The 12,838-nt window shown below is 52.1% G+C and overlaps 1 protein-coding gene across 1 annotated transcript; it reads right to left on the minus strand.

Annotated features, from left to right (window-relative positions):
* Positions 1-1,653: 1,653 nt before the first annotated feature.
* Positions 1,654-12,703, minus strand: LOC131810085 (aflatoxin B1 aldehyde reductase member 2). The gene is made up of 7 exons (XM_059137693.1): positions 12,342-12,703; positions 9,212-9,399; positions 8,951-9,055; positions 5,511-5,607; positions 5,175-5,274; positions 4,429-4,558; positions 1,654-3,065 (listed from the first exon to the last, which is right to left on the minus strand). The coding sequence occupies exons 1-7, from the start codon at positions 12,670-12,672 to the stop codon at positions 2,904-2,906; spliced, it is 1,113 nt and encodes a 370-aa protein (XP_058993676.1). The 5' UTR covers positions 12,673-12,703; the 3' UTR covers positions 1,654-2,903.
* Positions 12,704-12,838: the final 135 nt, after the last annotated feature.

Genomic DNA, 12,838 nt, shown 5'->3' on the forward strand with positions numbered 1-12,838 from the left:
GCTGCTGCCACTTTTTGGCTATTGCTACGATGAACATCTGTGTACAAATTTTTGTGTGTTTTCCCTTCTCTTGGGTGTGTACCTAAGGATGGAATTGCTGGGTCATATGGTAACTCTAGGTCTTATCTTTTGAGGAACTGCCACACTGCTTTCCAGAGTGCCTGCACCATTTTACATTCCCACGAGCAGTGTGGGAGATTTCAAATTCTCCACATCCTTGTCAACACTTGTTACTGTCTGTTTTTCACTTTAACCATCCTGGTGGCATGTAAAGTGGTATCACTGTGGTTTTGATTTACTTTCTTTAGTGGATAATGATGTTGAACAGCTTTTCATGTGTTTATTGGCCCTGTGTCTATTTTCTTCAGAAAAGGTTTATTCAGATACTCTTTGCCTGTTTCTTAAATTGGGTTTTCTTGAGATTATTTATTTATTTATTTGACAGAGATCATAAGTGGGTAGAAAGAGGGGGAAGCAGGCTCCCTGTTGAGCAGAGAGCCCAATGCAGGGCTTGATCCCAGGACCCTGAGATCATGCCCTGAGCTGGAGGCAGAGGCTTAACCCACTGAGCCACCCAGGTGCCCCTTAAATTGGGTTTTCTATCTTTCACCATTGAGTTGTAAGAGTTTTTAATATATTGTAGGTAGAAGTTTCTTATGAGATATGTGATTTGCAAAATATTTTCCCCATTCTGTAGGTCACTTTTTCACTTTTTAAAAAAGATTTTATTTATTTGTCAGAGAGAGAGAGAGCACAAGCAGTGGGAGAAGCAAGCTCCTCACCAAACAAGGAGCCCAATGTGGGACTCAATCCTAGGACCCTGGCTGGCATCAGGACCTAAGCTGAAGGTAGATGCTTAACTGACTGAACCACCCAGGCACCCCCCACCTTTTCACTTTTTTTTTTTTTAAGATTTTATTTATTTATTTGACAGACAGAAATCACAAGTAGGCAGAGAGGCAGATAGAGAGAGAGAGGGGGAAGCAGGCTCCCTACTGAGCAGAAAGCCCGATGTGGAACTCGATCCCAGGACCCTGAGATCATGAGCCGAAGGCAGAGGCTTTAAACCACTGAGCCACCCAGGCACCCCGCCTTTTCACTTTCTTGATGGTATCCGTTAAAGCACGCATATTTTAAAATTTGATAATGTCTAATTCTTTTTTGTCTTCTGTTGCTGGTGCTTTTGCTGTCATCAAAGAAATCACTGTCCAACCCAAGTTCATGAAGATTACTCCTGTATTTTCAGAGCTTTACAGTTTTAGCTTTTACATTAGGTCTACCATCCTCAAGTTCATCTTGTGTGAGTGTGGATGGTGTGAGGAAGGGGATCAACTTCATTCTCTTGCATGGGGATATCCAGTTGTCCCAGCTTCGCTTGTTGAAAACTGTTCTTTTCCTATTGAATTGTCTTGACACATTTCTCTAAAATCAACTGAAAGTACTATATGTACTTACTTCTGGACTCTGGGTTCTATTTCATTGATCTTTATGTCTACCTTCATGCCACTACCACACTGCCCTTATTATTGTAGCTTTTGGTAAGTTTTGAAATAAAAAATCAGAGAACTCAGTCCTCTTCTTCAAGATTATATCTATTCTGTGTCCCTTGAATTTCCATATGAATTTTAGGATTTGTTTATGAATTTGTTTAAAAAAAAAAAAAGATAAAACAAAAAACCAGTTGGACTTTTGATAGGGATTGCATTGAATCTTTAATCTAAATTTGGGGATTCTGTCATTTTAAGCAATTTGGTTTAGGAGAGCTAATTGTACAACGGTACCGATATCCCACCCTGCTGAGGCCTTTTTATTGTGGATGAGGGCAAGGGAGGGTGACTGTTTTGTAGAGAATACAATTTTGTCTGCAAGGTATCTCCCTCTAGATGGCAAATGGGACATTTGCTAGAAGAAAATAGTGCTGCTGATTGGTGCTTTGGTCTGGCATTTCCAAGCTGAGCCCCCTTCCTCACTTCCAGATAAGCAAGCCCCAAGTACTGACTTCGGCTGCTTGGCCCACACCCCAGCCTCCCACCCAGGGCTAGACGGATTTTTCTGCACTGGGAAGCAACCATCAGACCTGGGATTTTTCTTCCCCAGTGTCGGGTGCCCCTGTTTGGAGTAGGGGGTTTGCCAAAGGAAATGGGGACCCTGGCTGCCCGTGCCACACTCCACCTCCAACAGCAGGTGACCCAGGGAAAGGCTGAGAGTCCGATGGACAAGAGGGAGACAGGAATCTCTCACCAGGACAAGAGTAAAGCCGCTGCTGAACTGGAGAGTCTGTTAAAAATGTCACGCTGCATCTCAGGAGGTGCCAGGAGCAGCTTAGGAGGTTTTGGCCCCAGGGATTCTAGTTCTAAGTGTCTCTATTTCCTGAGGTGATTCTGAATAAGAAAAAGTACACTTCAGGGTGCACAGCCTGCTTGTCTGCCCCTGTGCAGAGCCGAGCGAGGGCCACCTCAGCCCTGCTGTTGACAGCTCAGGCTGGATTCAGGACAGAAGGCGGGAGAGATCCTCCTGAGGGCAGCGTGTGCTCTACCCTGGCCCTCGGAGACTCCAGCTCATGGTTCTGCCCTGATGGCAGGAAGCCCCCAGGTAGGAAGAAAACAGGCAGCAGAAAGTAAAGGAGACAGGTTTGTGGGGTTTCCTTGGGGCCTAGGCCACAGCCCGGGCAAATGCCTGCTTTATTCAGACAGGAACTGCCCAAGCGGACCACAGCCCCAGCCTTTAGACTGGGAAGCGAAGGCAACTGGGAGCCGGGAGAGGGATCTAGAAAAATACCGCATCAAGTCAGACAATCAAAAAAAGACCATGTTAAATCAACTTAAGGCAGACTGGTCAGGATAGAGGATAGAAGAAGTGATGGAAAAGAGAGAAACCTTTGGCAGCTTGAGTCGGGACTGGCCCTAGCGGAAGTAGTTGGGACATTCGTGGGCGACCAGGTGCCAGGCTCGGTTGAAGGCCTGCACCACGGCCGGCTCCAGGGGCCCTTCCTCGGTCGCAGCCAAGTTCTGTGCCAGCTGCTCCACGCTGGACATGCCCAGGATGACCGCATCCCCGTGGGCGCCCTGCAAGGGGAGACAGCCAGCTGTGACTCCAGCCATATGCCCGCCCTCCCCGCCCTGCCCCTGCCGGGACCCGGGCGCGGATGTTTATTCACACTGAATAGAGTTCCATAAGGAGCCTGACGCGCTTAGTGATTTTTAGGATGTGACCCCAAACCCCGCTGTCTCTCCGCTCATCCTCAGACAGACCTGGGCTCAGAGCCCAGCTCGGCCACTCAGCTGGTACCCCGGGCTCAGTCATTCCGCCTCTCAGTGACTTGGTCTTTTCTATCCTCAGCACGGTTATAGGGAAGAGGAAGGCCAGGCACTGAGCCCAGTTTTGTGGGAAACTACTCTAGGCACGTCAAACGCTGTACGTCAGGCTGATGCAGGAGAAGGGTTTTAGCCAAACAGAGATAGGGAGCTCCAACTCCCGCCAAAGAGTGCGTGAGGATAATGAGGTTGGAGATATTTTCTAGCCCCTGCGCAGCGGTGTGAACCCATTTTCCCATCTGTAAAACTGAGGGAATGGCACTTCGTAGGGCCAGAAGAGTAACTAAGTACGCGTATGTGAAGCCCTCATCCGGGGCCTGGTGCTCAGACAATAGCTCAGGACAGCGGAACAGCTGCTCCCCAGCTCTCTCACCGGGAAAAACTGCTTAGGTGGGGCTCCTGACTGGCTCCTTTGGTGCAGCATATGACTCTCGGTCTCAGGGTTGTGAGTTCGAGCCCCACACTGGGGGTGATTACTGAAAAATAAAATCTTAAAACAAACAAAACAAACAAACAAAAAACGGGCTCCATGCCCAACATGGGGCTTGACCTCACAACCCTGAGATCAAGAATCACATGCCGGAGGGCGCCTGGGTGGCTCAGTGGGTTGAGCCGCTGCCTTCGGCTCAGGTCATGATCTCAGAGTCCTGGGATCGAGTCCCGAATCGGGCTCTCTGCTCAGCGGAGAGCCTGCTTCCCTCTCTCTCTCTCTCTCTGCCTGCCTCTCCGTCTACTTGTGATTTCTCTCTGTCAAATTAATAAATAAAATCTTTAAAAAAAAAAAAAAAAAAGAATCACATGCCGGGACACCTGGGTGGCTCAGTCAATTAAGTGTCTGCCTTTAGCTCAGGACATGATCCTGGGATCTAGTCCCGCATCGTGGGGTGGAGGGGGGCGGTCCCTGCTCAGCCTGCTTCTCCCTCTTCCCCCTCCCTCCTGCTCGTGCTCATGCTCTCTCTCTGATAAATAACTAAATAAAGTCTTTTTACGTGCTTCACTAATTGAACCAGCCAGGCGCCCCCAAATCAAATCTTGGGGGGCAAAAAAAAAGAACACATGACTCAGAAATGACCTACAGGTAATTCTGGCTCTGCCACAGGGGCAGCCGGCTCACCTGCAGCAGGGAGTGGTGGTACAGCCACCGGAGGGCGGCCGAGGTCATGCTGGGGGCGCTGCTGCCATATGTGGCCTGTAGGGCCTTCTCCACCAAGGCGATGGCCTCAAAATGATGCTCCTTCCAGAAGCTGGGCAGGTGAAGGGGGTGGCACAAGGGTTAATAACCTGAGGTCACACTAGGTATAGCCACAAAGCCAAGCACAGCAGCCGTGTGTACCCAACACCGCGGAGAGGGGGGGCCCGGTGCTCTTCCAGCAGTGGGCTGGCTTGATGGGGCAGCAGAGCCACTGGGCACAGGAGGCAGCTGCAGGGGCCTCACCAAACACCTCAAAGACATCTTTAGTCTCTTCATGAGTTCTTCAGAACTGCCTGCCCTTACTTTACCTGGTGAAGCAAAGGTAACTAGTATGGGGGGTGGGGGGTGGGGGCAGGCCTCAGTCCCAGGCCTCCTAAGCATGGATCCAGGGCTCCCTCTTTCCTTCCTGGCAAGGGGTAAGCAGTCCTCAAGGAAGCGCCTGGCCTTGGAAGACCCAGTATAAGACCTAGGGTCGACATTTGCTCACAGAGCTCCCAAGAAAACAAGAAACCCAGCAGAGTTTGGTAATTTCTGCAGGAATCAAGAGACATGGGTCCAGACATCAGGGAAGACTTAGAAGCCCCAGGAAAACCTCCTAGAATTTCTCCAAGTCAGATAAAGGGGACCCTGCACCCCACCCATCCTGATGTAGCCCATCCCCGGCTCACCGATTCCTGTAGGTCTCAGCCCAGTTATTCCCGAAGAAGCGGCCCACGGGCTGTTTCCCGTCCTTGTCCTCATACTTGTACTTGCCGGTCAGCAGGCCCCCTGCGGGGAGACCACCATCAGAGCCATGGGCCCACCCTGCTCCCAGAGGATGTTCTGGACTGCTGGGGGTGTTGGGGAGAACCCAGGAAGGATGGAGGCCACGGCCCAGCCTCTCTTCAAAGCCCTCCCTGCTGCCCAGACCCTGGGCCGGGCACCTCCCCTGTCAGCAAGAGGCAGAGATGGGCCAGGAATGGCCTCCCACCCCAGGGGGAGCCCCCCCGCCGAGCAGCCCCTACCAGCCAAAGGGTTGTAGGCGTAGAACCTCAGTCCAAAGTGCCTGAGGCAGGGGAAGAGCTCCGTTTCCACCTGCCGGGTGGTAGCGTTGTACATTCCCTGTGGGTAGGAGGTCGCTAGTGTCAAGGGAAGGAACCCCGCAGCTTTTTTTTTTAATTTAAATTCGATTAACTTCTAATGTATTACTCATTTCAGAGGTAGAGGTCAGTGACTCACCAGTGTTATATAACACCCAGTGCTCTCGACACCACAAGCCTTCCTTCATGTCCATCCCCCAGTTACCCTGCCCCCTGACCCCCACAACCCTGTTTATTTCCGTGATTAAGAGTCTCTCATGGTTCTCCATCTCTGATTTTGTCCTGTTTTATTTTTTCCTATCTTTCCCTATGATCCTTGTTTTCTTAAATTCCACATGAGTGAGGTGATACGAAATGTCTTTCTCTGATCTATTTCACTTAGCAAAATATCCTCTAGTCCATCCACTTTGTTGCAAATGGCAAGATTCCATTTTTTTTTCCAATGGCTGCATAGTATTCCATTGTATATACATCACATCTTCCTTATCCATTCATCTGTTGATGGACATCTGGGCTCTTCTCGTAGTTTGGCTATTGTGGAGATTGTGGCTATAAACATTCAGGCGCACGTGCCCCTTTGGATCACTACATTTGTATCTTTTTTTTTTTTTTAAAGATTTTATTTATTTGACAGACAGAGATCACAAGTAGGCAGAGAGGCAGGCAGAGAGAGAGGGAGGCAGGCTCCCCGCTGAGCAGAGAGCCCGATGCAGGCCTCGATCCCAGGACTCTGGGATCATGACCTGAGCTGAAGGCAGAGGCTTTAACCCACTGAGCCACCCAGGTGCCCCACTACATTTGTATCTGTAGGGTAAATACCCAGTAGTGCTATTGCTGGGTCGTAGGGTAGCTCTATTTTCAACTTTTTTTTTTTTTAATTTTTAAATTTATTTGACAGACAGAGATCACAGTAGGCAGAGAGGGAGGCAGGGACAAAGAGAGTGAAAGAAGTAGGTTCCCTGCTGAACAGAGATCCCGATGTGGGGCTCGATCCCAGGACCCTGGGATCATGACCCGAGCCGAAGGCAGAGGCTTAACCCACTGAGCCACCCAGGCACCCCTATTTTCAACTTTTTGAGGAACTTCCATGTTGTTTTCCAGAGTGGCTGCACCAGCTTGCATTCCCACCAACAGTGTAGGAGGGTTCCCCTTTCTCCGCATCCTCACCTACACCTATCATTTCCTGAGTTGTTAATTTTAGCCAATCTGACTGGTGTGAGGTGGTATCTCACTGTGGTTTCGATTTGTATTTCTCTGATGGCGAGTGATGGGGAACACTTTTTCATGTGTCTGCTGGCCATCTGGATGTCTTCTTTGCAGAAATGTCTGCTCCTGTCTTCTGCCCATTTCTTGATTGGATTATTTGTTCTTTGGGTGCTGAGTTTGATAAGCTCTTTATAGATTTTGGATACTAGCCCTTTATCTGCTAAGACATTTGCAAATATCTTCTCCCATTCTGTCAGTTGCCTTTTGGTTTTGCTGTTTCCTTTGCTGTGCAAAAGCTTTTTATCTTGACAAAGTCCCAATGGTTCATTTCTGCCTTTGTTTCCCTTGCCTTTGGAGACAGTGTCTACAAAGAAGTTGCTGTGGCCAAGGTCACAGAGGTTGCTGCCTGTGTTCTCCTCTAGGATTTGGATAGATTCCTATCTCACATTTGGGTCTTTTATCCATTTGGAGTCTATTTTTGTGTGTGGTGTAAAGAAACGGTCTAGTTTCATTCTTCTGCATGTGGCTATCCTTTTATTTATTTTTTTAAAGATTTATTTATTGGGGCGCCTGGGTGGCTCAGTTGGTTAAGCAGCTGCCTTTGGCTCAGGTCATGATCACAGGGTCCTGGGATCAAGTCCTACATGGGGTTCCTTGCTCAGCAGGGAGCCTGCTTCTCCCAGTTTGTGCTCTCTCTCTCTGACAAATAAATAAATAAAATCTTAAAAAAAAAAAGATTTATCTATTTATTAGAGAGAAAGAGAGTACATATGTGAGCAGGAGGGTGAAGGGCAGAGGGAGAGGGAGAAACTCAAGCAGACTTCATGCTGAGCGCGGACCTTAATGTCACACCAAAATCAGACCTGAGTCAAAACCAGGAGTTAGGGCGCCTGGGTGGCTCAGGGGGTTAAGCCTCTGCCTTCGGCTCAGTTCATGATCTTAGGGTCCTGGAATCGAGCCCCGCATCGGGCTCCCTGTTCAGTAGGGAGCCTACTTCCCCCTCTCTCTCTGCCTGCCTCTCTACTTATGATCTCTCTCACTCTGTCAAATAAATAAATAAAATCTTAAATAAAAAAAATAGGAGGAGGCACCTGGGTGGCTCAGTGGGTTAAAGCCTCTGCCTTCGGCGCAGGTCATGATCCCGGGGTCCTGGGATAGAGCCCCACATTGGGCTCTCTGCTTGGCGGGAAGCCTGCTTCCCCCCGCTCTCTGCCTGCCTCTCTGCCTACTTGTGATCTCTGTCTGTCAAATAAATAAATAAAATCTTAAATTAAAAAAAAAAAAAAGGAGGAGATCTTGCCTTTTGTCACGGTAGGGAAGGACCTAGAGTATGCTAAGAGAAATAAGCCAAAGAAAGAAAAATACTGCATGGTTTAACTTACACGTGGAATCTAAAAACAGAACAAATGAAAAAACAAAAAAGCAGAAACAGACCCATATACACAGAGAACTGCCAGTTGTCGGGAGGAAGGAGTTGGGGGTTGGGCCAAAAGGGAGCACGGGCAGTGGCAGGTACAGGTTTCCAGTTACAGATGGAGTAAGGCGCAGGGATGAAAGGTAGAGCAGAGGGACCAGAGAAGACGGGATCGGCATCCTAACAGCCTGCATGTTGACCTACGGGTGGCCACACTTGTGGGGAGCAGAGCATCGCACAGACTAATACGTCACACACCTGAAACTAATATAACACTGTGTCACTACACTTCAGTCACAGAGATACACCCGCACAGAAAGAAGACAGCCGATCACGAGAGAGGAGGGTTCTGTGATCACAGCAGGGGCTCAAAAATCCTTGCATCCGTCTGGGTACTGGAGGCTCCTCTGGGGCATCGGGAAAGGCTTCCAGGGGACGAGCCCGCTAAGTGAGCCCTGAGCACTCACCCCTTCCCGGGAGAAGGGGAAGGCTGGTCCAGGCTCAGGCCCACAGTCAGGGAGCAGGAAGGAAGGGCCTGAGCAGCACCTGCGGGCAGGAAGGGGAGCCAGGCCCAGAGCCAGCAGCTGCCTGCTGGCCAAGCTGAGGAGCTCGCATGTCATCCCCACAGCCCCTGGGAGCCATCCACAGGCTGCCATGGAGAGGGCACAGGAGGCAGTGAGAGGGGCTGGAGAACCGCGCATCAGCAGCAGCCCCGCAGTCAGGCCCCCGCGGCCCAGGCCCTCACCTGGTACACAGTGGGCAGGATCCAGCCGTTGTTCCTGCAGAGGGTGCAGATCTCGGCCACCTCCCAGGAGGCATAGTTGGAGAGGCCAAGCTCCACGAACTTGCCCTGCAGGGGAGAGACCTCGGTCAGAACCCACCGCGGCCCAGGACACTGCAAAGGGGAGACAGGCGTGGGGACCCTGGGAGTGGGTTCTGTCCCCGGCCCTGCTCTGGGATGACCCTGGTGCCTCCACTCTCCTGGAGGCTCGGGGGCTGGCCTCACCTCCTGGTGCAGCTGGTGGCAGGCACGCAGCGTCTCCTCCACGGGGGTGTCATGGTCTGGGGCGTGTAGGTAGAAGAGGTCTACCCGGGGGCACTGCAGCCGTTTCAGGGACGTCTCCAGCTGGGCCCGGACACTGTCAGGCTTCAGCGACTTCCCTTCCCAGGGATTGGCCTTGGTAGCGATTTTCACTTTGAGGGGAGCGTGCAATGGTTAGGAGGCTTATTAGATGACCCTGTCTAAATTATTTCAGTTCTCTGAGCCTCAGTTCTCTCATCTGTAAAATGGGGGTATAGCAACAGAACTGTCCTCACAGGGAGATCATGAGCATTAAATAGGTAAGTTCTCAATGTCCACCGCGGTTACAATCACTAGTAGTAGTTACTGAGCCAGGGCTTGCCGGGAGACACACCTGCTCCCTCCACTCAAGGAGCTCACAGACTAAAGGTGAAGTTGTAAGGTATGCACAACAGAGGAAGGCCCCCAGTGTTAAAGAAGCCCAGCACAGAGGGTGTGGCCATCTTGGAAAGACCAGGGAAGGCACCCTGTGGGGATACCCTGGGAGCTGAGTCTCTAAGAATGAGACCCTGCCAATAGCGAAGAGTAGAAAGCATATTCCCGAGCCTGGGAAAATGGGCAGAGTCAGAACGGCACACACACAGTATGTGAGGCCCATCTTTGCAATTTGGAGTTTTAAGAGTGTCGACTCCGGGCCTGGGCTGGGAACAGGGGGACAGGGGACAAGAGAAGGGTGGCAGACCTAACTGCTAACACTTTTCTCAAATCCCATCAACCAAAGTCAGCTATGTTTCCTGTGTGTGTGTTCAGGAGGGAACTTGAGGGGGCAGGCCTGGGAACAGGGAGGCAAGAGGCTACGGCGAGAATTCTGCTAAGATGCAGCAGCCCCCGAGGGCGCCTCGGGCACAGATCCACCTGAGAGACAGGTACAATGTCAAAGGAGCAGAAGCTGGGCTCCCTACCCTGCCCCTTCTGACTCAGAGAAGCGTGCGCATGCGCACGACCCACCCACAGCCCCCAGGAGAAGGAAACCGTGTTCTGCCAAGCAAGCGGCTCATTTTGTCAGGACTGTGCACTTTTCACAGGCGGCAAAGGCAACTCAGCAGGTCAGAGGGGAGGCACATGATCCCTTGGGATGCGGGAGAGAACCAGTCCCACGGCTTCTTGTGCACACTTTCTCCATGTTCCCCCAGTTCTCAAATCCTCTGCACTCTGGGTGTGAACTTTGCCTCCAGTCCAACCTGCGGACTTTGGCTCAGTCCGCAGAGAGGGCTGGAGGAGAAAAACCGAGTCAGAAACAAAATCTCCATTATTCAGGAGGGGGCAGCTGGGTTCACTAGAAAGCATGGGTCTGACAGCTTCCTCCACATCTACCAAGCTCCAAATCTGAGGAAGACCCACAGGTGGGTTCTGCACAAGAGCCGGGAGGGGCGGAAAGGAAGAAGCAGCGGATGGTAGTAACAGTGAACATTTACTGGGCCCACAGATGTGGGAGACAAAAGGCAAAAGAAAAAATAAAATTTCCTGACATGCCCTTGAAACAGGCAGAGGGACATGCCTCTAGGAACTCAGTCGCCTCAATGCTAATACTTTGCTAAAGGCAAGAGGTAATCTTAGTCTGACCACTTCCCTCCTTTCTCCAGGATCCTGTAAGCCTACTTTAACATATAAAAATTCCTTTAGAAACTTCTCCTTTATCTCTACCCCCGCAAGACATGTCGGTAATGATCCTCCAGGCATATGACTGACCGATACACATCTGAAGGGCCTTGTGACTGAGTTTTTACTAACGGTAATAAATGAACTTTTCCTTTTTTTTTTTTTTTAAGATTTATTTTATTTATTTTAGGGGGAAGAAACTGAGGGAGGAGAGAATCTTAAACAGAATCCGCACTGAGCACAGAGTCCAACATGAGAGCTCAAGGAACCAACCGACTTAACCAACTGTGCCACCCAGGTGCCCCATGACCTCTTCCCAGCAATAGCTAGCCCCCTCAAGGTCCTGGAAACCTTGTTTCCAAAATACCCTGGAGGCTTGTGCTGTCCCAAACACCTTCCCAACTTGAAAGAATATAATCAGTCACCCATCACAACCTCAGTGGTATTCTTTCTGCGCACCAGGCCTGTCCCCAGGCTTTGATAAAAGCATCGTTTCGCATGGAAGAAGTCTCAAGAATCACAAGAATTCTTTCCTTGCCGTTGGCTCCAAACCCCCTTTTCCTATATTGCTACCACGTGCCAGGCATTTCCAAGGGCATCAGGCTAATGAGGGACAGTCCCTGTCCTGCTCTGATATCCTCCACTCAAGCTGCACCTGGGTACTGGCGGTCCCTGCACGCACCAGAGGCTGCATTTCCAAACCTGGTCTGCATAGCCCTGCCCTCAGCTTTGATGCAGCTGTCTCCCATTCTCTTCACCGCGAACTTGGTTCTTTAAGGCCCAGCTCCAGTGTTCTCTGAACCTTCTCTCACACCTCTTCCTGATCCCTTAATCCCTCCAAAGTGTTTCCTCTTCTTCCTCGTTAGACTCTAAGCTCCCTGTGGGTGGGGTGGACCCACTCTCCCTCTTAGAGCCCCATAACAAACCTCCCCACTCCATACCACCCCGATCCCCTAGCTCGTTCGTGACCTAGTTGCAGGTCCCTCTGGGAGCCAGGTACTGCCAGCTGAACAGAGCAAAGTCTACGGACTGATGAAAGGCCAGGATGAGAAGAGGGTACTCAGGGAGCCATGGGGAGAGGGGCGATTTGGGGGCACCTGACAGGGTTGGAGGGGGTACTGCATAGCTCTGGGGACCGCTGCCGCAGAGAGGTGCCCCAAGAAGCAAGGCGGGGAGGAAACGAAGGACTAGACCAGCCTCGCGGTAAGACTAGGGGGCGGGGGGCGGTTCCTGACTGCGACTCCCAGAGGAAAGAGAAGGGGAGGGAAAGGAGGTCAGGACAAAGATCTGTCTGTCTGTCCGGGGCGACACGTGCATGGGGCCTGAGGAGCAGGTGGGAGGGGTCCGCGGGGCAGTCAGCGCCCCGCAGGGGCCGAAACCGTTGGTCGTGACGGCGGCCAGGCCACGGCTGGGGTCGGGTGGGCGCCGCACCGTGCAAGGGGGAGATAGGGGTTACCTCTGCAGTCGCCGCCGCCCAGCCCGAGGCCCAGGCCGCCCAGAATGCTCTCGGACTGGCCGTCGCAGTACATGAAGGCCGTGTCCAGCTCTGTGTGGCCGCGCTCCAGGAAGGCGCGCACGGCCGCGGCGCTGGCGGGCACGTCCATGCGGCGCCCCATCTCCATGGTGCCCAGCACGGTGGCGGGCCGGACCGGGGCCCCGGAAGCGGCTCGCGGCGGCGACAGCGGCCGGGACATGGTAGCGGCAGCGGCGCGAAGCTCGGGCGCCGGGGAACCGCGGGTGCAGCGCACCGCTGCCCCGGCCACTGCTCGAGACAAGGCGCTTAGCATGAGGTCTGCGCCTGCGCCCTGGGGCGCCTCAAGTCCCGCCCACCCCGCCGCGGGGGTGGAGCCGGGAGGCGAGGAGAGAGCAAGGACTGGCCACGAGCCGCCCCACCGCGCACGCTCGGTTCGCTCTCGCCGCATTCACCGCCCCCAGGGACTGTCCGCACTGCGC

The sequence above is a fragment of the Mustela lutreola genome, chromosome 10 (assembly GCF_030435805.1).
Source record: "Mustela lutreola isolate mMusLut2 chromosome 10, mMusLut2.pri, whole genome shotgun sequence".
NCBI classification, from domain to species: Eukaryota; Metazoa; Chordata; class Mammalia; order Carnivora; family Mustelidae; genus Mustela; species Mustela lutreola.